The sequence below is a fragment of the Seriola aureovittata genome, chromosome 23 (assembly GCF_021018895.1).
Source record: "Seriola aureovittata isolate HTS-2021-v1 ecotype China chromosome 23, ASM2101889v1, whole genome shotgun sequence".
In the NCBI taxonomy this organism is placed as follows: Eukaryota; Metazoa; Chordata; class Actinopteri; order Carangiformes; family Carangidae; genus Seriola; species Seriola aureovittata.
In genome coordinates this window covers 18,737,666-18,760,941 of record NC_079386.1, presented here as the reverse complement: position 1 = coordinate 18,760,941, position 23,276 = coordinate 18,737,666, and the positions used below count along the sequence as shown (strand labels likewise).

At 41.8% G+C, this 23,276-nt stretch overlaps 3 protein-coding genes across 4 annotated transcripts; 1 reads left to right on the top strand and 2 right to left on the bottom strand.

Annotated features, from left to right (window-relative positions):
• Window positions 1-21: 21 nt before the first annotated feature.
• Window positions 22-2,190, bottom strand: LOC130164344 (GTPase IMAP family member GIMD1-like). The gene is made up of 4 exons (XM_056369023.1): window positions 1,967-2,190; window positions 1,223-1,388; window positions 773-1,035; window positions 22-308 (listed from the first exon to the last, which is right to left on the bottom strand). The coding sequence occupies exons 1-4, from the start codon at window positions 2,021-2,023 to the stop codon at window positions 33-35; spliced, it is 762 nt and encodes a 253-aa protein (XP_056224998.1). The 5' UTR covers window positions 2,024-2,190; the 3' UTR covers window positions 22-32.
• A 1,974-nt stretch (window positions 2,191-4,164) lies between these two features.
• Window positions 4,165-8,138, bottom strand: LOC130164329 (dickkopf-related protein 2-like). Its single transcript, XM_056369001.1, has 5 exons — window positions 7,755-8,138; window positions 7,278-7,453; window positions 6,676-6,832; window positions 5,861-5,995; window positions 4,165-5,679 (listed from the first exon to the last, which is right to left on the bottom strand). The coding sequence occupies exons 2-5, from the start codon at window positions 7,443-7,445 to the stop codon at window positions 5,252-5,254; spliced, it is 888 nt and encodes a 295-aa protein (XP_056224976.1). The 5' UTR covers window positions 7,446-7,453; window positions 7,755-8,138; the 3' UTR covers window positions 4,165-5,251.
• Window positions 8,139-13,437: 5,299 nt separating this feature from the next.
• On the top strand, window positions 13,438-23,149 carry LOC130164265 (protein NLRC3-like). 2 transcript variants are annotated; one of them, XM_056368884.1, is made up of 8 exons: window positions 13,438-13,761; window positions 18,134-18,283; window positions 18,387-18,440; window positions 18,872-19,029; window positions 19,114-20,920; window positions 21,269-21,388; window positions 21,829-22,005; window positions 22,604-23,149. In XM_056368884.1, the coding sequence occupies exons 2-7, from the start codon at window positions 18,153-18,155 to the stop codon at window positions 21,992-21,994; spliced, it is 2,436 nt and encodes an 811-aa protein (XP_056224859.1). In that variant the 5' UTR covers window positions 13,438-13,761; window positions 18,134-18,152; the 3' UTR covers window positions 21,995-22,005; window positions 22,604-23,149. The 2 variants fall into 2 exon arrangements, with proteins under 2 accessions (XP_056224859.1, XP_056224860.1); XM_056368885.1 differs by lacking the exon at window positions 13,438-13,761 and adding an exon at window positions 14,870-15,076.
• The last annotated feature ends 127 nt before the right edge of the window (window positions 23,150-23,276 follow it).

Here is a 23,276-nt window from a genome sequence, read left to right as displayed (position 1 = left end):
GAATGTTGCAACTTCGTCACGAAAATTCAGTATCAGAGTGAGACGTCTGTCCTGACGTTCAGAGCTCTGTGATGGTTCCTGGCTGAGAGGCGGAGCAGTCGGTCTCTCAGCAGTCGTCCGCTGATTGACGGCCAATCGCAGCTGCTGTCCAAGAGGGAGACTCCGCCCACCACCTTACTGGCCAGAGTTCCCAGCCAATCAGTGGCCTCCGTTAGGTAGCCAGATGGGCGAAGACCCGCCTTCTTCAGGTGGTCGGCATGCGTGAGGATGAGTAAGGCGTGATGGCGCCAATCTGGACCGAAGAGACTCTGAACACCAAGACGCACATTTAAAACACACAAAATCAGTCCACACACAATGTCGAGGTGGTAGTATTGAGTTGTATTTATTCTGGTACTTGTACTTACGTAACTTTTTTTAGTGATTGTACTTGTTGGCGTAGTTTCAATGCAGCAAACTTTTCACTCTTACATGAGTAGATGTTTATAGAAAAAACATTACTTTTACTTCCCTACATCTGGATACATCCATCACAATACTTTAATTAATAAATTAATCATTATTATTAATAATAATATTATTATTTAAGGTATTCATGGACATTAAGAGGCTGATTCCAGGTCTGTTGGCACGATGCCAGTTTTGACCTCCAGAGGGAGCTAATGATATCAACCATTTAACTCCTCATGGTCATTCATGTAACCTGAGAGCAAATTCTGTACGTGTGTGTGTGTGTGTGTGTGTGTGTGTGTGTGTGTGTGTGTGTGTGTACCTCCACACACTGCTCCAGTTGTGTGTTTTCATGAGGCAGGTCAGTCCTTGCAACGAGCACAAGTACGTGCACGCCCTCAGGGCAGAGCTCGTGCACGGTCTGTGGGCATGGAGGCAGAGGAGGTGTGTCAATCACTCTCAACATGAGGTCAGACTCCGCCCCCTGTCGTCTGAAGTACCGCGGGAAATTTCGGCTGAGGACTCGGTACTCTGTCGTCACGGAGACACCAGAGATGCAGGCACCTGTCTGGAATTCGTGTCCACCTGCCGAAGATGCAAATTCATAAATAGAATTTTAACTTTTTAAATATTAAATAAATAAATAATTGATTTAGTTATAGATTTCATTTTTTTGTGTTTATCACATGAAATCTTTGGAATATAAAATAATTTATAATAATTCATATATAGTTCAGATTACTCCTCTCATATTACACAAATTTCTACTGACCAATCAGAGCATTCCCCACAGAGCTCCTCCCACTTTGTCTGTTGCCTAGCAACAGCACATTCAAGGCCAGCACTTTCTGCTCGTCGTCGCTATGTTGATGACTCCACCTACTAAGGATATTAACGAGGCTGTTTCCATGGTGACTGCGCTCGTGGCTGTGATCCATCTAATGATACGAGGGAATACATTTTATAAATAAATGCAGTTTAATATTTAACAGCATATAGCAGGTGACTTCATACTGAATGCTTCACTTTAACATTACATGTTTTTTATCGTTATACAATTCCATTTATTCATTAAATTTTGAGTTTGGAATAAAAACTTAGTAAACTATTGCTTTAAATATGTATATAAAAAATATCTATAATAGAAAATACTGATGCTTTATTCAGGCCTTTATTTGCCCCTTTGTTGATGTGTTGACCCATCATTTAGAAATGGAAAATACTGATCAAATTGTTAATTGTTAATTAACAGTGAATATTTAGACCAAAAACAACTTGTAGCAGCACAATTTAACAATAATCCATAACTTTCTTTGTGGTTCAAATCATTTTTCTATCAGCGCAGTCAGCAGTTTATAAAGAGGTGACTACCTCTGGAGTTAACCCAGAACTGATCTAAACCTGATTCTATAGGTGGATTATCATGAAATAAATACAACAGTTGATGCACCTGCTATAAAAAAGTTTAAGAATCAACTTTGTAATTGCGTTACACAAATCAAAACGCAAGTCTTACCTGTTGTATCGTAGCAGAGGAGGCAAGCGGAGACACATTTCCTGGACTAATTTCCATGGGGAGTTGTATGTGTGTGTGTTTTATGGTTACTAGTTAAATTATAACCAGTCCTTCCCATCTGTCCGTCGTTCTGTAGCTTTATCAGGTTGTAAAAGTGACAAACATCCGTGCAGTTTAGATTTAAAGGGACACATTAAAGCGGAAGTGCAGTGTGTGTGTGTAACAGTGATGAAACGTCCTCACAATGCAGCAATGTCCTCACAGTAATGAAATGTCCTCACATGTCTGCTTCACGCCCCCCAACCACACACACACACACACACACACACACACACACACACACACACACAGCTGCATCATCAGCGTCAACATGTGGATGTGTTTTCAGTCATTTCAGCATGTCCGTGAAGAGCGTGACGTTATTTTTTGGTCTCGATCGGTGACTGAGAGCAGAAAGTATGCGCTAATGTACTTCACCTTCGTAATCATATTATCATTGGAAACAACAAGGAAGACTAAAATTGTGACATCAAGGAAAGGGGGAAACACAGATGGCTAAGTGACGATAATGCAGATAAGTGTGTGTGTCACTGATATATACTGAACATGTATTAACAGGGAAGCTGGGGAACACGTACTGCAGAACGACACAAGCATGGAAAACATAGTGTGTGTGTGTGTGTGTGTGTGTGTGTGTGGTTGTTATCTTTATAACAACCATACCCAAACTGAGGACAGTGATGCCCAACAGCTATCAACCACAAAGAGGAAACACACATACGCATTCTCTCCTGTTGTCAGTGAAACTACAGAAGATCAAAATCAATTCTAGGAAGGTTTAAGGAAACACAAAAAAAAATCCCCACACATGGTCAAACACATCAGCACGTACGAGCTTTGTCCTTCTTGTGAACTGTCCTCACTGTAACAAGGAGCTCTGGTGGCTCTGAACATGTGAGCAGTTAAAACAAATAATGTTTGTTTGGAAACGTCCTTCGATGTTCGAGACGTGAGGACGAGCCTGAGTCAACGTCCCTCTTCTTCTGGAGAGAACAGCGTGTTATTGTTATTTACAACATGTATTTCATCCGCGTCGTATCATTACATTTTGATATGTCGATGCACATAACAAAGGAAATGTAATATTTGTTGGCATCACATTAATTCGTCTTTATGTTTTATTGGACAGTTTAACAATAGCATTGCTTCTGTCAACGTAACACATCACTTTTCAATTAAAATAAGTCATGATATATATTAAGAATGAAAGTCAAAAGCTGTGCTGGTGGTGTGAGCAAGAACACACAACAGTCCTCCTGGCGTCAGCAGCTCGGACTCGATTGGACTTCGAAGTACGCAAATCTGAATTTGGCGTATTCTGTATTATAAAACATTGTTCTCGTACTGCAGGGTAGATAGTTAGCATTAGTATTGCAGGACAGTGTAAAAAGGAAAAAAAACGTAAGACTGATTTATTGGACAAGCAACACAGAGGAGATTCATGAAAGAAGATTTTGAGGTTCAGTTTGAGAAACATCTCTCAGGTTTGGATTCCCTCAGTTTAAACGTGACGTTAGCTCTGTCAACTCTAATTCATTATCATCCAGGAACCCGTTTTCCCATCTGAATGTTCAGGGGTTAGAAAACATCAGACGTGATTTGGGGAGTTAAGACAAAAGTTGTGGATCAGATCAGATAAAATGTTCATGTTGAAATTGATGCCTCAGACCTCAGACTTAAGAAAAACAGATTTTTACATTTGCAAATTTTACACCTCTGTTCCATTCAACTGTTTTTTCTTCATTACAAGATTAAGGCAGAGATCTTCTGTTAGCCGTCTGACATATATTTAAATCTGCAAACAGTTTAAATATCGGAGGTTGGGCTTTAACTCTGTGGTCATAAATAACTTCTATCTGCTCAGATGGGATCATTTCCCTGTGTCTTCCCAGGCCTGTGGGGACGTCTTTTCCTCTTTGTTAATCTTATCACCAGCCATCAGCTACTGGGAAAAACATTCACTGCTTGGCTTTCAGACACATGTGGCCGGAAAAGATGGAGGGCTCTCTGCCTTTTTTAGTAGTATAGCTACTTTTACATAAATAAAGAATCTGAATCGGCTGCTTCCTTTAGCCACATAGCGTAGCAACAGAAATACCAATGTTGGTCCCACAAACAGACGCACAGACATGTTGGAAATGACAAATGCTTTTAATCAGAAACACCTGATGATTGAGTCACAGATTTGTCTAACGTTACAGAAGATTGCTTCTCTAAAGCAGTGGAAATAAACCCCCGAAATAAACTGGCAGAGTGACACATAAACAAATAATTACACCAACATTCATCCAAAATATACAGGAACAACTTATAGAAAAATAACTCTCACAATCAAAACAGTGCAAACCTCAGGCCTTAAACTTTGGGTGCGGAGGCAAAATGTCACACTTTAGGGAGTGAGTATGGATTTAAAGGGTTTCTATGGACGCCCAGATCACGTTTCACTTTTCACCATCATCTTCCTCTAATTGAGTCAGAATCACAATTTCAACCTCAACATTTGTATGACTTTCTTATTGTGAATTGAGAAGATGGAAAACTGAATAAAATATAAATTAGAAGTGACTGAAATTGGTTATGTGAAGCATGTTAGTTATCGAACTCAAACTTGAACACCATCAACTTCTATCAGTGCAATTCAAGACTTTTGTATTAGAAACAGAATATGTTGAAACAGTTCTGAAATTAGCGAAAGTAAAAGCACATTGTTTTCTATTGTTGTGAGGATAAAAATATGTTTTTATTTTCTAATTTCTAGTCATTTCTGCGGTGTGGTTTTTCAAAGTAACAGCACGTAATTGATCCTCAAAGGAAAGGAAAACCACAACACACTCGCACCAGGTTTTCAATATTAATGCTTTTTCCTGTCGGTGTAAATGGGGTCAAACTGGATTTTAAAGTGGTTTCAGTTCGTCTAGACACCCAGGAAGAAAACCAGATCCGAACCACAAAGAGTTTCACATCCGGCCGAGTTTGCGTGTGAATGCAGACTGACAGGAAGCTGATTAGCATCGAGATACTGGGACAGTTTTGAGGAGGGGGGAGGAAGGGAGGGTGTAAACAGGTATGGTTATTCACCCTTCCCGCCGTTTTCACTCTGTCTCGCTCTCTTTTTGTCTCTTGCCTCTCGCTCCCTCTGGGGTCGGTCATGGGCAAAGAGAGGGAAGTCTTTCCGTCCTCTCACCTCCCCTCCGTTGGTCTGTCTTTCTTTCCGTCCGTCCATCCTCAGTTTTTCTGACACACATGAAGTCTCGTTTTTGCGACCGCGGGCAACGACGACGACGGCTTCGCTGACGATGAAGACTTTGAAGACAGCAGAGATGTGTGAGGAGACGAGTGGCGAGACGAGGAAGAGGACGATGCAAACTTGGACTTCGCCGCCGCCGCAAGCAGAGATGATGATGATGATGATGATGACGAAGATGATGGTGATGAAGGCTGGGCGCCGGGCTCTCTCAGCGTTCGGCAGCTTAGCCCGTCCCCACACGGGCAGCGCTGGAACAGCTCCAGGCCGTGGTTCCCTTTCCGGCGTTGTCGCGTACAAACCTGTCCCTCCCGCAACACGGGCTTACAGATGCGAGTCCAGAAGTGACGGGCGCAGCACAAACTGTCCGAGCAGTCCGACGAGCGCAGACAAGGATCCCCGACCTGACCTGGACACACGGAGACGGACGCAAAAACAGTTAATGATGTGTGAAGGAAGGCAAACAAGAACCATGCGATCCTCTGCTGGGCCAATCAGGAGACAATAAGTCACTTTTGAAATGTGAAACAGGAAGTGTTTTATTTCCAAGACTTTTAAAATTGAACAAAAGAAAGTGGACAAACATTCACCTTTACCAGTCGTCCCTTTGGAGTCCGTTCTTCCTCTTTTCCTCCATCCTTTCTTTTTAGACAGTGGACTCATCTCTGCGTCCGAGTCCGGGATCCTCTGAGACACAAAGCTGTCGACGTCAGGAACACAGATATCTGAGGGCAGAAGAGAAGAACCCTTGTTTTATTTATCGTGAATGTTTCCATAGACTTTTCACAGCTGTCAAACACCTGCATGGTCACAGTATGGAAGCCACAAAAGGCCAAAACAAAACTGTGTGATAAGGAAAAATGTCAGTGATACTAATATGGAAGCTAGTTAAAATACTCATGAATGGTAAAATAGTAAATCATTTTGAAATATTCAGATTTACTTTAGCTGAAGTAACTAGTGTTTGAGAAACTAGATCAAAATTGTGAAATACTAAAGGGGGGGTGATGAAATATAGGATGGAAGAATTATGAGATTTTTAGTTAAAATCATTAGATACTAAATCAGAATTATCAAATGCATTAATGTTTTGCCTTATATTTTAAGGCAAAACATTAAGTCATAATTTTGACCTAAAATTCTTAATTTTTTCATTCCTAACATTTTATATTTTTCGGGCAGAAATGGACTTCCATATTATTCTCATCTTGTCAGTTGTGTAAATATATTATGTTTTAGCTGCTGGTTAGTGACCGTTAGTTACACTCTTCACATTTTAGGGTTAGGGTTTTTTTTTTTTAGTCTATACCAACAAGAATAATATTTAAACATTCAGACATTATAAAATAAAAAACATGCCATAATTTCAGATGCAGGCTACACTGCATTTAAAGGCTAATCTTACTGTTACTGCAGTGATTGCCCGGGCAACACATGCCGTTCCTGTGGCAACGCCTCTTCCTCCTGCGACAGGTCTGGCAACGGGAATGGGCGGGGCCTTTGGAGGGGGCGTGGCAATAGCTCCCCTCACTGCACTCCAGGTCGCTCATGCACTGGAAGAGCTGAAAGAGAGAGAGAGAGAGAGAGACACTGGTTTAGAACTGATAATAAATAATCTTAAATATATAAAATACACAAGTTGTCTGTTTCATTAAAGAGACATTCCCCCTCCAAACTTCTCATACGGCTTCATTTAAACAAACTTTTTTCAGGCTTGAACAAGTAAAATCCTCTTATATTTAAAACAAGCAAATATCAGAGAAAAGTTAAGTCAGAGCTGTGTTGTTTCTTTCCTCTCCATTTATTGTCTGACGACCCCTCAGATTTATACAGTGACCTTTTGGAGGGGCGCAAACCCTAGATTGGGAACCAGTGGACTCAAGTAGAAGCTGACTATATTGATCTAATAATCCAAATATCAGTTAATACTTTTATTTTTCACACTGGTACTTCCATTTAAAGTAAAGGATGCGAGTACTGCTTCCAACAGATGTAGTTTCTACTCACTGTCAGGTCCACACTCGGCTCCCACGTGCTACGGTTCACCGGCAGCGCGTGCCCCTCCCTCAGAATCACGGTCCTGATGGAGTTGAGCCGGACACGCGCCTCCCCGCCTCGGGAACACGCCAACAGCGCGAGCCCGAGGCTCACCATCAGCACCAACTGACGGCTCATGACTGCAGCTGGGAAATAAAACACACGTTAAATATGAAAACAACAACTCACCACAACATGTCAGAGAGGGAAAACTCGTGTCTGTAACAGTAAATTAATAAATATCATAAGGCTTTTATTTTAAATGTCTGTATCATCTGAGTTGATGAAACTTTCGGATCTTTAACTTAAATTAAGTTGAAGAACAACCAGACGCACTTTAAATCATGTTTTCTAAGCTCGTGTATCAGTGATGTAACAGCAGAACTACCATGGAGAGCTGACAGCATTATTATTATTATTATTATTATTATTATTATTATCTCTTACCTGCTGGTCGCAGAGTGAAGTCCTTGTTCTCTGAAGGAAGATTTAAAAAAAGAACTAAAATTTAAGATAAACGGTCACAAATTAATCCCGCTTTACTGCCGCTGTCGAGCAAGTAAGTAAATCCAGTGTCAGTTTTTCTCTAGTTTCCAGTGTCAGTAAAAGATAAAAGATGTTTCCTTTTTTCTTTTTTTTAAAAGTCAGAAATCAAAGCGGAGTTTGGCGCGAGGAAGATGCAGCTGTTCCTCTGCTGCTGTGTGGACAGGTGAAGATGAACCCGGATCCTGATCCACTTTATAGGCTGCTTCCATGCTGCCACGCGCGATCCCGGTCCGCCCACAGCCCCGGCCACGCGCCCACCCGCCCCTCCCTCACCACACATCGATACCCGCCCTACACCCCCACCCCCTCCTCCCTCTCACCTGCAGCCATCGATACAGGTAGAGACAGAGGGGGATAGACATATTTGTTTGTTTTAGCCTGTAGAGAGCGACAGGAAAAGTCCCATAAAAACAAACTAAAACAATTTATTTAGACCTGAGTGTCATGTTTGAGAAAACAGAAACAGATTTTTAATATATGGAGGATTCGTAAAAAACATAGTTGAAACATTTAAATCAGCCTCTTGCAAAAAGCTGCAGAGATGAGGAAACAAAGATCTGGTTTTTGATTGACGTTTTGTATATAAAAATATATTGATTTAAGATATGTAGAGGTTTTCACTTTTTAATCTCCATCAAATATCGTTTGATAAAATAAAAATAGAAACTCATTTTTATAAACATAGATAATGCACAAATTGCCCATTTTACACATTTACATAAACACCTATAGAAAACTTGAGAGATGAGCAAAAAAGAGAGAGGTAAGGTCGAGGTAAACAAAAATCCCATGAAATAAATATTTGTTTTCACTGGAATTATCACTATTTATTGTTTGATAAGATCAAAACAGAAACAGTATTTTTTTAAACATAGATAATGAACAAAATGGTTATTTTAAACATTAAAATTATCACTTGGAGAAAACCTGAAAGGTAAAGCAAGAAAAATAGGGTTTTGTGTATAAAAACGACCTGAAACTATGACGCTATAATGTTTTTATAATCAGTAATGGCAGAAGTATTCAAATCTTTTATATCTTTACTTTGCAAAACAAAAGTGTAAGAAAACTCTAGCAATAAAGCAATAAAGGTGCATTCAAAATATTTACTTTTAAAGTAAAAATATAAACATATTAGAAACCAAAAAGTAAAAGTACACATCATGCAGTAAATTTGCCCATGTGACTAAAAAGTATACTCTTATTTTTTACAGTATTTTACTGTAATAGTTGGTTAAAGTGGAGATAGGATTTTATTTCTTTATGTTCTGTTTTGTTTTCTAAAATGAGTCGAAACATAAATCAGTATAAAAGCCACCACTGGTTTGGACCGGTGTCTCCTCTGGTCCGGTCCGTGTAACGTGATGGAGGAAGTTCACAGTGAAGACAATCGCTGCATTCACAGATCAGTTTACCTGTTGTTCTCCTCACCTGGAGCCGCCTCTCCCTTTCTGTCGTCTTTACCCGACCAACTCTGAACCCCGACCGGTTCAGTTCGGGTCTAGACTTTCAGATCTCCAACAAAACCTCCAATGAGACTTTGAGGGATCCGGTTCTGGTTTGACATGTTTAATCTGAACCCGTCCTCTCATTGTCTTTGAGTCTAATGAGGTGACACCACGACTGGACTCTCACAGTTCACATCGGGTCCTGGTTTTAAGCTGTTCATCAGATGATTCTCACAGTGTCCAGGTTTACGGGTTCTGATGTGTTTTGCATTTGTGTTATTCTCAATAACTTGTTGTGGCTCGTTTCCACCAGTGACAGAAGAAGTGCTTTGATACCACAATGTAAAATACTCCATTACAAGTACAAGTCCTGCGTTTCAAATCCTACCTGTACATTCATGTTGAGACAAAACATTTGGGAATCACTGGTTTAATCTTTAGAGACATGATGCACTCTGTCTTTGTCAACATGGTCAGTGATGGATGAAATGCAGCTGAAATGATCATCAGGGGTCAGCTGGGTCAAGTCTTAAAGGAACAGTTTGACATTGTTTTCTGATTTCTGCTCTTGTCTGTTTAGTCCGAGGATGAACTGAAACGTCACAGCGACGGTGGGTGTGGTTTCAGGGGAAGTTACACACTTGTGTTAACGACGTGGGTAACGAGCCCGGTGCAGGTCTCGGGTTTTCTGACCTGTACCACAACAGAAACTGGTTTGGATGTCTTAATAAATAGACTTTATTGATCCTGGGAGGGAAATTGTGAAAGGAAAGCACTCTGGTGACTTAGACCACTTGGCCACGCTACCTCTGCACCATTGACCAATCGCTGCTGGGACCTTGGTACAGTTGCCACCGATGGCTAGTTTCATGGCTAAATAAATACAAAAAGGAAAACTCTATTGGCTTCACATATATACTGGGTAGAGCAATATACGTAATACAAGTGTACAGAATGGACAGCAGCAGATCAGGGAAGGTAGTCCAGACGTCCCTCTCCTGAGCCATTCCCAGACCAGATGAGCTATATAATCTCTCCAGGGTGCTCTGGGTCTATCCCGAGGTCTCCTACCAGATGGATGTACCCAGAAGACCTTCATCCAAACCACTTCAACTGGTTCTTTCCTCCTTCCGTTGTGAAGGAGCAGCTTCCTCCAGATGCCAGAGCTCCTCACCTGACAGAGGAAACTCATTTCAGTTGCCTGTAGCCGTGATCTCGTTCTTTTGGTCACTACCTAAAACTCATGACCAGAGGTGAAGGTTGGAACTAAGATCTACTGGTAAGTCAAGAGCTTTGCCTTCCAGCTCAGCTTCCTCTTGACCACAAAAGTCAACCTGTCAATCTCCCGCTCCATCCGACCATCGACCAAGGCACTTAAACTCCATCCCAACCTGAGGAGACCAATCTGCCATTTTCTGGCGTTAACAGCTGCTCAGAAAAATAATAAGGTGAGATCTAAGAGTAAATTTCTTGATTTCTTAAGGTACTTGCATATTACATTATAGTGTTTATATCACAATTTTCAGAACTATCTCAAGCTTGCTCCTTTTTGACTCCGTCTACACTGTACAAAAAGATAATTTGGCCCAAATACTGAAAAACTGAAGCCCAGTTTTTTGAAATTCTCCAAATCTCCTATGAAAACAAACCTTTACTGATCTGGATGAATTTGTTTTGGTGCGTGAAATCGGGTTACCAAAGTCTTACGTTCATAAAAATAGCACAACATGTGAGTAAAATAGTAGATAAATGTAAAATAAATGCCTAAAATGAAAAGTGTTGTCTGTCCTTCTACTTTAACCAAACTTTAGAGGCCTTCTAGCTCCGGCTATGAGTCACATACAATCAACAATTTGAAATGTAAAGTGGAGAGTTGATAGACTCAAACAGCATTTAAACCATATATGTACGCTGTGCTCTCACAAAGATATTAATAAAAACATCTGTCGACCTCAGAGGGTTAAGTTGTATCTTACAGTGAATTTCAGCCCCTTGCAGACCTGGTACGACGACTGTACTTTTAGACAAAAACCAACACGTTCTCAGTCCGAAAGTCCCGAAGGCGGAGGTTTGGATACAGAACAGAGCTGATTTAGGTGGGACTCCATTAGATGAAACTCGTTAGCATTCATCCTCTGGGGATCATGAATGAAAAATTTGTGCCAAACCATCCGAGTTGTTAAGACGAGCGTTACCACATGTGGCTGAAGACAGGGGGATGATTCACTGCCAGTAAGTGTTTCTTCGGAGGAGTTTTCCTCTAACATCATATGAAAATCACGTTCACACACGCACTGATTTTACATATCGGTCTATCTTGATGACAATTAAACTCGTGGCCTTTTATCGGTCACATTTAACCTTTCCTCACTCAGGAAACAGCGACACCTCCCCGTCTGTTTGTGTGTTTTAATTGTGACGATATGATCATCGATGGTAGATAAGATAAACACACACACACACACAGAAACCACACAAACAACAGTCAGTCATTATGGGATCATTCATTCACATAAGACACACACACAGCTCACCACGAACACGCACACACACATTTGCCTTTAGATAAATTGTATTATGTCACCAGTATCACATTCACACCCCTCACACACCAATTTCCTTGAATGTTTTCCTTACATGTGTGTGTGTGTGTGTGTGTGTGTGTGTGTGTGTGTGTGTGTGTGTGATATCAGTTTATCTAAAGTGACTTCAATAGAAGAAAGGAAAAAGCCCTTTATTTAATCTCAGCTCAGGATACATGTGAGAAAAAGAGGAAGAAAAACAGTGAATTATTAAAAACACTAAAAATAAAATTTCAAAGTCACATAAAATATACTGTATATTAAATATGCAGTACAATAGCAGAACCTTTAAACTGTACTGTCCATGTGTGTGCAGATTCTGAGTGAATAATGTAGGAATGAGTCCTAAAACCAGGAAGTACGTAGCATTTTAGCACGGCCGGTTTCCTCGTCCAGAAGTCAACGACCTTTTGGTTTGATGACTCCAGATATTCTCAGGTTTTATTTTACAACATAAAATACATCAGTAAATACCCAAGTCCTGATTTTTTTCTCTTTTAACAAGCTATTTGTAAGTTTTGCTATTGCTACATAGCTAACGTTAGCATTAACAACTGTTTACTTACCAGTCTGGACAAGAGCTTCAAGACAAGAGGTTATAACACGTCCTTTGAGCAGCTACTTCTTCTGGACAGACTGGATGCTACAGTGACTCCGACCGGGGCTAGCTGGTTAGCATGCTAACTTCTGCAGAAGAAAAGAAGTGATAGAAATAGAAGCAAAACAAGAGGGTTGTTTTCCACCTCTGGAGACAGATGTTTGTGAGTAAACTAATGAGATTCACTGTTGAACTCACAACGTTTCTTCTAGACTGGTGAGTAAACAGCTGCTAATGCTAATGCTAGCTACATAGCAACAGCTAAACTTACCTATACCCCCTTTAAAAAGGCTGGTTGCTAACAAGTGTCTCGTTGTGTTTATACTCACACTTTTGCAAAGAGAGATGCAACATCAGGAGAGGAAAACCAGGGTAATGTTTGGAGCCCCTAAAGGGACAAGGGGGCCCCTGAAGGCCCCTGGTTTTGGCATCTTTTGCAATGACAACTATGAATCATCTTAAACCTCATATGAAGACATTTAAACATCAATACAACAAAGACTTTCATGAGAAGAAATAAGATCAGAAACATCATCACAGGCTCAACACTGTCGACACAGAGAGACACATAACAGTAAAACAATCTCTGTCCCTGGGAGGAAACTGAAACTAATACAACACACACACACACACACACACACACACACACACATATAATCGGGTGCAGTATCGAGGCTGCTGGCTGTTTCATCAGTTTCATTCATTACTCTGACATGATAAAGCACAGAGAGAATCCATTTATACACACACACATACAAGTTTGTGTGTGTGTGTGTGTGTGTGTGTGTGTGTGTGTGTGTGTGTGTGTGTGTGTGTGTGTGTGTATATCTAGCTGAAGTATCTATCAGAGACTGACAGAACAACACTGCCATCATGAGGTCATAGTGAATGTTGCAGGAAGACTCTTTAGAGGTGTGTCATTCACTGCTGCAGCTGTTGTCAGGAGCAAACATCTGGATGTAGAGCTGAGACTTCAGGCTGCAGGTTTCTGTGACTCGCGTTGAGGACACACCTGCACAGATGTGGAGCCCTGACTGTCTCCACACTGTATCTGATGGACCCATAATGACATTTCTGACTACTGGTTATTGCTTTGAGTTTTCATTATTCTCATTATTTATTATCCATGTGCCTCTCGTGATGCAAAGGTTTGTTCAAAAAGTCCCTACATTTGTTGCTGGCTGCTTTATGAAAAACAAAAAATGAAAGGAAAACCTAAAGAGTATCTCTATCTATCGGGAACCGGATGAGGCAGCACCGACAGGAGAAGACTGATGTCGGTAAGGCTCTGTTTAAGTATATTATTATTATTATTGCTTTTATATTTTTATTGTACAACTTTAGATGTATGTGTGGCAGAATTTACCGACACGTAACGTTAAAAAAACCGGTTGGTACCGGCTGCTTCAGAGACGTTGAGTCCATTTCCACATGAGACGATGACGTTATTTTATTTTCTACCCTTCTGTAACAACCGAGTAGAGAGTCGGTGTTCATCATGATGAGCTCACCTACACCCCATCATAATAAAACATCATGACTCGCATCAGAATTAATGTAAAAGAAAGAAAGAAAAACAGTTGCAAAGTCATTTACTGTTCACTCAGTGGCGGCTGCTGGTCCTATAAGGAGGGGAAGCTCATTTTCGGCCCTACATCATAAAATGTGTCCGTTTATTTAAATGTAAATTCGCAGAGTGACAGAAGAGAGTCGCCAAACACAACGCTAGTCGTTTTTAACAAAGACAAAGTCGCTGAGGATCAGAAACGTCTCCAGATCAACTCCGAACAACGGAATGAAAAACTTGAAAACTGCTCCGGCGGATGTTTATACTTCAAGATCGCTGATTCGCTCATTTCGCTGTCAATCAAAAAGGGACTCAGCCTCAGACAGATCATCCAATCATCATGCAGAAGCCGAGCGTCCGGACCCGCCCACTGTCTGCACTGTGTAAAGCTCTGTGGCGCTGCGGGAGGAAGGAGGAGGAGTCGTGCTGTTACCTGTGATAAGCAGCTGATTCTGAACAAAAGATGAACGTGTTCTAGCGCATATATATATATATATATATATATATATATATATATATTAATGTATATGGATTTTTGTAATAGACTCCATGTGTTGTGACCAAGTGGTTTAAAATCAACATGAAAAGAAAATGTTTCCCTAATCTACCTTTATGTCTTTGGAGGTCTATGAGATGAATGTCTGTTGAATATCTTTATACCTCCAATACCAAATATTACAAGGAAACACAAAAAGCTCACGACTTGTTTCTAGGTTCATAAGTAATTTGTTTGGTAATGTAAAGAACTGTGATGATGACAGGAGGCGGGAGGAGAGGAGGTGCGATCAGCAGTCCTCTCAGAATCAGACAGCAGAGACAGACGTCCTGTTTCACACGTCTGTCTCTCCTTTTCATGCTGCACACAAAAGTGCTGCCACAGCTGCTCCCACACATCACATACAGCCGCGTGAACTTCCACCATGTAAGTCGACACTCTGCTCAGTGGCTTTCGCTTCAGTACCCTGAAGGACGTTGTCGTGGAGACTGTGTCCAGGGAAACTAAAAACAGCTGAGAAGAGGCAGCACAGGTAGGTTTTCCACTCTTGTGTCTGAGCAGGTAAAAAAACAGCCTTTTCTTTGTTAAAGATCAGAAGGTTAAAACTGAAACCGTGTCTCTCACTGAGCCGGTGGTCGATACATGAGTCATGGCAGAGAAATGTGGACAGGATGGGTTGGGTTGGTGGTCAAGGTTTATAGTATGGCAGACTGGGAGTGGTGGTAACACTTCTCCAGACAATATTCTCCACACGTTTAGTTATTGCTCAGGAGATTCTTTTACATTTATTTCTGTAATAACTCTGTCTGCTCTGTAGTTCAAACTTCTGTCCTGTTTACTGGGAGTCTGCAGATATTTTTCATGCTCGTTGTCAGAGCTAATGTTTTAGCTGTTAGCTGTAAGGTTCATGGCTACAAGGGTCTGGGTGAGTTGTAACAACAACATTTTACTGTGTACTTGTGTTTGAGACTACAGTAACATTTCCTGTTTGTGTTGCCGCGGTAACACCTACACCCTTTAATAGCAGACACATAGTTTGTATTAAATTTTGAAGGCAATGGATTAAAAGAAACGTCCTCGCTCTGCCCTGTTTGTCATTTCGAAAAGTTGCAGAAGCAGCAACATGACAAAACCTTTGTGTTTCTATCAGGACGTGGTTATTCTGAGAGACGAGAAGTGGCGTTATGAACAACGGCTCGCCTCACTCCTGTAGTCGGGGTCTTTGAAGGGAGAGGAAGGCGAGTGTGGGGGGTCTTTGTGGTTTGCTTGCAGAGAAACAGAGCAACAGGCTTTGATCAGAGACACGTTGTTGCTCGCCCTGAGGTGTATGAAGCTGTCACACGTGTGAATATCACGTCTTCACTGCACAATCCACTAATCTCTCAGTGCATCTAAAACACATTAACACAACATTAAAACAGCTGAGTCTCTCCTCCTTCATCAGTGTTGACTTCGTTATTCAGCCTCGGAGGTCGCTGCTTGTTCAGTGTCAGCATCTTGAGGTTCAGTCTGGCGAGACGGGTGGAGCTGGGAATCGAACCAAGGACCTTCTGATTAGTGGACGACTCCTCCTGAGCCACAAGGAGGAGAGGAGCCAGGCTGTAGCTGTGGAGTCATGGGATTGGATGAGTTATGTGACAGCCGCACCATGACTCATGTGATTCACATGAGGCGGAGGGACTGAGAATCCTCTCAAACATCATTAGTTTATGAAATACCAAGAAATCATCATGTGGTCCGGGGTGACACTGTCGTGGTTCACAGAGCTGCCTCTGCTTTTAGCTCATCTCTGAGTCATGTTTCCACCCGGCCTCAACATACTTTTAGATTACATTCAGACATGTCACCTTTTTAGATCTCTGCTGCTGCAAATATAAATCCTGATCTAGTGTCTGCTGAGTCCAGTTCCCTCTTTATATTTACCTAAACGACGGCTGACAGTGCGGAGGACTTTAGGGATTCTGACTTTTATAGAAAAAAGCACAACGTGAGGTTTTTAATCAACAGCCAAAAAAAAGCAAACAAAGATATTCAGTGTAATATGATCTGTGTGACACAGAGAAGATGAACTGCCGCTGATTCATCCAGACAAACTGATGACTGCGTCTTTGTTCATGTGCTGAGTTTTAAAATGCCTCCTACTGCACTTTCTGTTTTCTCTTTGCTGTTTCACACTGACGACGACAGCTCAGTGTGAAACCACGTTCACACTGAGTCTTTACAATAATCGACTGATTTAAAGGAAAGAAAAACAAAAGACTTTGGAGATTCTATTATAAAACACATTAACAGTGATGAAATGTTGGCAGGTATGAAGAGATGGAAGAAGAATGAAGGACGAGTCTGAACTGAGCTGAAGTGGATCCTCAGTAAACAGATTTTCTGTCAAAGTATAATTACAGTAATAATAATAGGAAGCAGCGTTTCCTTTCCTAACATCCTCTCATTCATTTGCTCATTCATTTTCTGAAACGCACACATTCATTTTCACCCTCCCGACTCACTCTTTCATTAGTGATGAACTGAATTATAGCGGCAACAGCTGATTGATGTCAGGGTTTGAGGGCTGGACCCAAAATGCAGCCAACACTTGGGAGAAAGATTTATTTAACAAAACCATGAATCTTACACACAACACTGGTGAAACACAGGGAAACACAGGAACTCAAAACAGGAAACAGGAAGAGGCAACGTGAACCAATGAGGACAAACCCAGAAATCAGCAGACAGGGGAGCACAAAGACGATATAGACAAGGGGGGCAAGGGTGATTGAACACAGGTGAAACATCAGGGCGGGGCAAACAATCACCACACAGACACAGGACCAAGACAGGAAGCAAAACACTGACACAAGGAAACTGATTACAAAATAAAACAGGAAGTGAAAAAAGTCCAAACAAAACTCTCTGTCTGTTTTCCAGACAATAAGTGACGTGTGAAGATGTCACCTTGGGCTGAGGGAAATGATAACACACATTTTTCTGTGTTTTCTGTTAGTTTATAAACAGAAGAGTTAATCCATTCATCGAGAATATTGATGGATAATGATGTCGACCGGGGGAGAGGCTCAGGTTTATGGTCTCTGTAATCCACATCCATCCGTTTGTATTTTCGTTTTCACTTTACGTATGAAAAACCAGAGAGAAAATGTCGACAGAAGTTGTTAAAGTTTCTGTGCAGATAAAAAGCAAAGTGAATGTTTTTCACGTGGTTTCCCATCATCTTCTTCTTCTGTGGTGGTTTAATGGCGTCAATTGGAGACTGAGCTCCATCAACTGTTTATCAGCTTGTATTCAAACAAACAGCAGAGGAGGGAAACAAGCTTTAATGCACAGTCATTCTCTTTCGCTGGTTTTCTGGTAACCGACGGCAGAAAGAGTTGTTAGGCTCGTTAGAGACGAAAGGCGTCTCGTCTGGAAAATGTTTGAGGCGGTGACGAAGTTTTCATACTGTGAAGTCTGCAGTTTGTTGTTGTGATGATGTGCTTCAGTATGAAGAGGGAAATGTGAGGAAAAGTTGCAAACTGATGAAGAAATGACTCGTGAAACTGTCTCTGGTTTGACCTGTAGTTTCTTCTCTTGTTTTCAGACCGGCAGAAGAGCTGAAGATGAGTGTTTGTCTGCAGGAAGACGAGGGCCGAGCCGAGTCTCCAGGAGTCACCTGCAAGTCCATGAACAGTAACATGTCCATGGGACACCCCCTAAATTTCAATGAGCGTGCATCTCCTTCACTCACAGAGTAAGACGACTGTTCACACCTCAGCACAACGCACAAAACGCCACATGTAGGAAAGAGCATGCGTTATTACTCATCTCATACTGAAAGGTATTTTGTTTTTCAGATGTGACTCTGAGAGCAGGAGAGAAGAGGCGCTGGAGACAGACTGTAAGACAGAGTAAGAAGATGCATAAACACAGAAAAAATAAAAGAAAGTCAAAGCTGAGCAGCGGGAAAACTGTGATAAGTGTAGATAAGAAAAAGAAAAGAAAGAAAAGAAATAAAAAGATAAGAAAAAGAAAAAAGATGCGACAAGAGAGGGAAAAGAAAAAGAAAAGAAAAGAGTCTTATTTATGTCGTGTTTTTATTTGGTTGTAATTAAGCAATGTCATAGTTTCACCTCTTTAATTTCATCTCTTGGATCAATATTGATGATGGCGCTAAAGGACAAGGACCAAAGATATTACAATGCAACCTGAGGGGAAGGTGAACGTCTGAAAGCTGGTGTTAGACTTTGAGAGAACTACAAGAGCTGAATCCATGAAGATATATCTGTGGCAAAACATACATGATGAAATCTGTTTGATGAAACTTCCTTCATTTCCACAGAGAGGGGAGGACGAGTGGTTGTGTAAGTTTAAACTGTGGATGTGACGTTGCCTCACACTGGGACCAGTCCGGTTCATCAGGAGCCGGTGTTCAGGGTGGAAAAAGATCCACTACAACACCGGCACTACAGACACCGGGTTGGACCGGACCTGCAGGGGGTAAGACCAGACATTTTTACATTAAAGCTCTGAAAGGCTTGACAAAGTCCTCGCGACTTGTCTTATTTATCTTTTGCTTTACAGTGAATGACGGTCTGCAGGAGGTTTCACATCAATATAAGATCAGTCTGAGGAGCAGATGTGAACATGTGACTGAAGGAACTGATGGAACAGGAAGTGGAACCCTCCTCAACAGGATCTACACTGAGCTCCACATCACAGAGGGACAGAGTGAAGAGGTTAATACCCAACATGAGGTGAGGCAGCTGGAGACAACTTCCAAGATGGAGACCCTCCATGACGCTCCAGTCAGGTGCCACGACATCTTTAAAGTCTCACCTGACCAGCAGAGACCCATCAGAGTGGTTCTGACCAACGGCGTCGCTGGCGTTGGAAAAACCTTCTCGGTGCAGAAGTTCTCTCTGGACTGGGCAGAGGGCTTGGAGAACCAAGATGTCAGTCTGCTGGTTCTGCTTTCGTTCAGGGAGCTGAACCTGATCAGAGATCAGCAGTACAGTCTTCTCAGGCTGCTCCATGTTTTCCATCCAACATTACAGAAGGTCACAGCAGAGCAGCTCGCTGTCTGTAAAGTTCTGTTCATCTTTGACGGCCTGGATGAAAGCAGACTGTCACTGGATTTCAACAACAGGAAGTCTGTGTGTGATGTCACACAGGAGTCATCAGTCAACGTGCTGCTGACAAACCTCATCAGGGGGAATCTGCTTCCCTCGGCTCTCGTCTGGATAACTTCCAGACCTGCGGCGGCCAATCAGATCCCTCCTACATGTGTGGACAGGGTAACAGAAGTACGAGGCTTCACTGACGCCCAGAAGGAGGAGTACTTCAGGAGGAGATCCAGTGATGAAGAGCTGTCCAGCAGAATCATCTCACACATCAAGACGTCCAGGAGCCTCCACATCATGTGTCAAGTCCCAGTCTTCTGCTGGATCACTGCTACAGTTCTGGAGCACATGTTGACCACAGACCAGAGAGGAGAGCTGCCCCAGACCCTGACTGACCTGTTCTCACACTTCCTGCTGGTTCAGACACAGAGGAAGAAGAACAAGTACCATGAGGGACGTGAGACGAGTCCACAGGAGCTGACGGAGGCTGACGGGGAAGTTCTTCTGAAGCTGGGGAGGCTGGCGTTTGAACATCTGGAGAAAGGAAACATCATGTTCTACCAAGAAGACCTGGAGCAGTGTGGTCTTGATGTCACAGAGGCCTCGGTGAACTCAGGACTTTGTACTGAGATCTTCAGAAGAGAGAGTGTGATCTTCCAGAAAACAGTCTACTGCTTTGTTCATCTGAGCGTTCAGGAGTTTCTGGCTGCAGTCTACATGTTCCACTGTTACACCAACAAGGATAACAAGATACTGGAGACTTTCCTGGGAACTCCCTGGGGTCGGCTTCATAGCGGTGACCCTTCAGTGGATATGTTCCTGAGAAAGGCAATAGATCAGTCATTAACGAGCAGTAATGGCCACCTTGATCTGTTTGTTCGCTTCCTTCATGGTCTTTCATTGGAGTCAAATCAGAGACTCTTAGGAGGTCTGCTCGGTCGGACAGAGAACAGTCCAGAAAGCATCCGGAGATCCATCGACAACCTGAAGGAGATCAGGAACCACAACATCCCTCCTGACAGAAGCATCAACCTCTTTCACTGTCTGACAGAGATGAAGGACCACTCAGTTCATCAGGAGATCCAAGAGTTCCTGAAGTCAGAGGACAGATCAGAAGCCAAACTCTGTGAGATCCACTGCTCAGCTCCGGCCTACATGCTGCCGATGTCAAAGGAGGTCGTGGGTGAACTGGACATGAAGGCAACCAGGACGTCAGAGGAGGGAGGAGATAGACTGATTCCAGCTGTGAGGAAGTGCAGAGAGGCTCAGTAAGTCCAGGACCTGTATTTTTTCATCCCGTTATCTCAAGATAATGGAGTAATTATCTTGTTATCTTGAGATAAAGGATAAGAAAATATTTACGAGTATGACCTTTCTCGGCTTCCGTTGTGTTGAGAGTTAAAGTGAGCCTGAAAATCCTTCCACCTAATAGTGCCTATTACCCCCAGGGGGGGTCAGACCTCTTGTTGGTCTGATAGGAAGGCTAGAGAAGAACCAATTGTGGCAATGCATTCTGGATGTTATGAAGACATGTACAAGGATTTTGGCAAAGAAGAGGAGTGGTGAATGTTTACAGAGTCTGTGCTTTGGTTCAGTAACCTGATTTTCCATTGCAGCTGCATGCTTCCTCACTGTTGCCCACCAGAGACTCACTGTGAAGTCTTGGCCTTGGCTCTGAAGTCCCCCCCCTCCCCCGCTGGACCGGAGAGTCCAAACAGTAGACCAGAGATTTTGAGGTCAGACATCTTGTTTTTAGTTCTGTGTTGAAATGAATATTACAGAGATGTTATTAACAAACCTCAGGGCTGTTTTTTTTAATTGTTTTGCATTTATTCTTGCATTAACTTTAGCATAGTACTTATAAGCTAAACAGACATACTTTATAAGAAGTAAAACTATACCTCATGAATTAATTAATCTACTTCCATTCATTTAACTCAACTAGTGGCTTAACATTAAAAAAATATATGATTAACTGTCAATTAAAATAAAAAGTCTGTTTGATTAATTCAAATACGTGTTTCAGACAAATGGTTCCCAACCTGTTTTGTTTGATGTTGCTTTCACAGTACGTCATGTTCCAAATTAGTTTCTATTAATGGTTAATTCATAAACATGTAATTTTATCTATAAGACTGTTTCCTCTGTTTCACTGTTGGTTTTGTTCTGTGCTCAGATTGCGTTTCTGCAGCTGGCCGGCAGCTGAATCTTTCCGACCATGGTTCTGGATTCGAACCCCTCCCATCTGGTCAGGAGTGATGCTGCTGTCTGCTAGACCGGACAGTCCACAGTGTAGTCTGGCGACTCTGATCTCAGCAGTAAACCAGGTTGTTATGTTTTAAGGAGGTCAAAGGTGAGCCACTGAGCCAGCTGCCTGTTGTGTTCATGTGTTTTCTTTATCTTTGTTTTTGTGCTCTCCTTGTAATGATAGTAACTCAGTGCTAGCTACAGTATCCGTATGTTCATGGGTGCACTCCAAGCAGGAGCTAATCATAGCTAATTATTTCAAAGCCTCTTGTGGCTAAAATTAGTATTGGAAAAACAAACACTAGGAAAAATCCTGACAAAAGTTGCCTCTCAGCATGTAAACATGTAAACAGATATACGCCAAACTTCTGTTTGCATCTTCCAAAGCATTGAAAAAATTAGAGGGTGGTTATCTACCAAATAAAAGTAAGAAAAAAAATTAAACAATGTTTTGTCATGTTGTCAATGTTGTCATGTAGTTTGAATGCGTGGGGGGGTCGAGGCCCTGCAACATAAACATAAGACACATAATAAGAGCAGAGGAACGTCATCAGCTCGTTTCATCCATCTGCTTTGCTTCAAAACTTCTTTTGTGTTTTGTTTGTGTTTTAGCAAATTACAACCCCAACTGTCCACATCTATGAAAGTTGATTACTGTAATTACTGTAAATTTGTATTTATATGACGTCCCTTCTCCGTTTTAGCCCCTGGAAAAGTTTTCAAAAGGAATGCGGCCTCATCAACAGACTTTCAGATTAAAAGCTTCTCTGAGGAAAAGCGCTCTAGGACTTTCTGGAGAATCACAGCATCACCAAGATCCCTGTACCCTGACTGAAGTGCAATGGACTTTTGATTCATGTCACATGTAAACTCCCTGGGGCTTCCTGTAATGAAATGAATTTTGTAATGTTATTAATTAAACTAACTAGCAAAAGTGCAACAACTCTGGCACCTTGACTCAACTGAGACCTCTGCTGTCGAATGTCCTGTGACTCATCCTATCACCCTAGCTTTATAACCATCAGTAGTACCACACCTCTCTGACTGGAGCAAACTTACAGCTCATCCACAACAACTCCAGAGCTGCATTCACATTCTTTACATACAGACTACATAGAAATAAAATGCCATTTATGTTAATATTCCAGCAGCAATATTCTTGGTCCTCATGGTGGTCCCTCCTGTGGACATATATATATATATACCTCCTTATACAGCTGTTTTTACTTCAGTAAAAGATATAAAAGCTTGCCCTTTTGTTGCTTCCTTTTTTTAAAGAAAGTACTTCAGCTGAAGTTTCAAGTTTGAGGATTTCAGCAGGTTGACAATCATTAAATAATGTGAGCGGTGCTGTGTCTCACTGCTACTGCTTACACA

Excerpts from the sequence above, each read along its gene's own strand:
- LOC130164344 (XM_056369023.1), bottom strand. The coding sequence starts at position 2,023 with ATGGAAATTAGTCCAGGAAATGTGTCTCCGCTTGCCTCCTCTGCTACG. Across the intron at positions 1,389-1,966 it reads CCTCTGCTACGATACAACAG|ATGGATCACAGCCACGAGCG; the intron begins GTAAGACTTGCG and ends TCGTATCATTAG. Across the intron at positions 309-772 it reads AACTGGAGCAGTGTGTGGAG|AGTCTCTTCGGTCCAGATTG; the intron begins GTACACACACAC and ends CTTGGTGTTCAG.
- LOC130164329 (XM_056369001.1), bottom strand. The coding sequence starts at position 7,445 with ATGAGCCGTCAGTTGGTGCTGATGGTGAGCCTCGGGCTCGCGCTGTTG. Across the intron at positions 5,996-6,675 it reads GGGCAATCACTGCAGTAACA|ATATCTGTGTTCCTGACGTC; the intron begins GTAAGATTAGCC and ends TTCTGCCCTCAG. Across the intron at positions 5,680-5,860 it reads CAAAGGGACGACTGGTAAAG|GTCAGGTCGGGGATCCTTGT; the intron begins GTGAATGTTTGT and ends CCGTGTGTCCAG.
- LOC130164265 (XM_056368884.1), top strand. The coding sequence starts at position 18,153 with ATGAGTGTTTGTCTGCAGGAAGACGAGGGCCGAGCCGAGTCTCCAGGA. Across the intron at positions 19,030-19,113 it reads TTGGACCGGACCTGCAGGGG|TGAATGACGGTCTGCAGGAG; the intron begins GTAAGACCAGAC and ends TTTGCTTTACAG. Across the intron at positions 20,921-21,268 it reads AGGAAGTGCAGAGAGGCTCA|CTGCATGCTTCCTCACTGTT; the intron begins GTAAGTCCAGGA and ends TTTCCATTGCAG.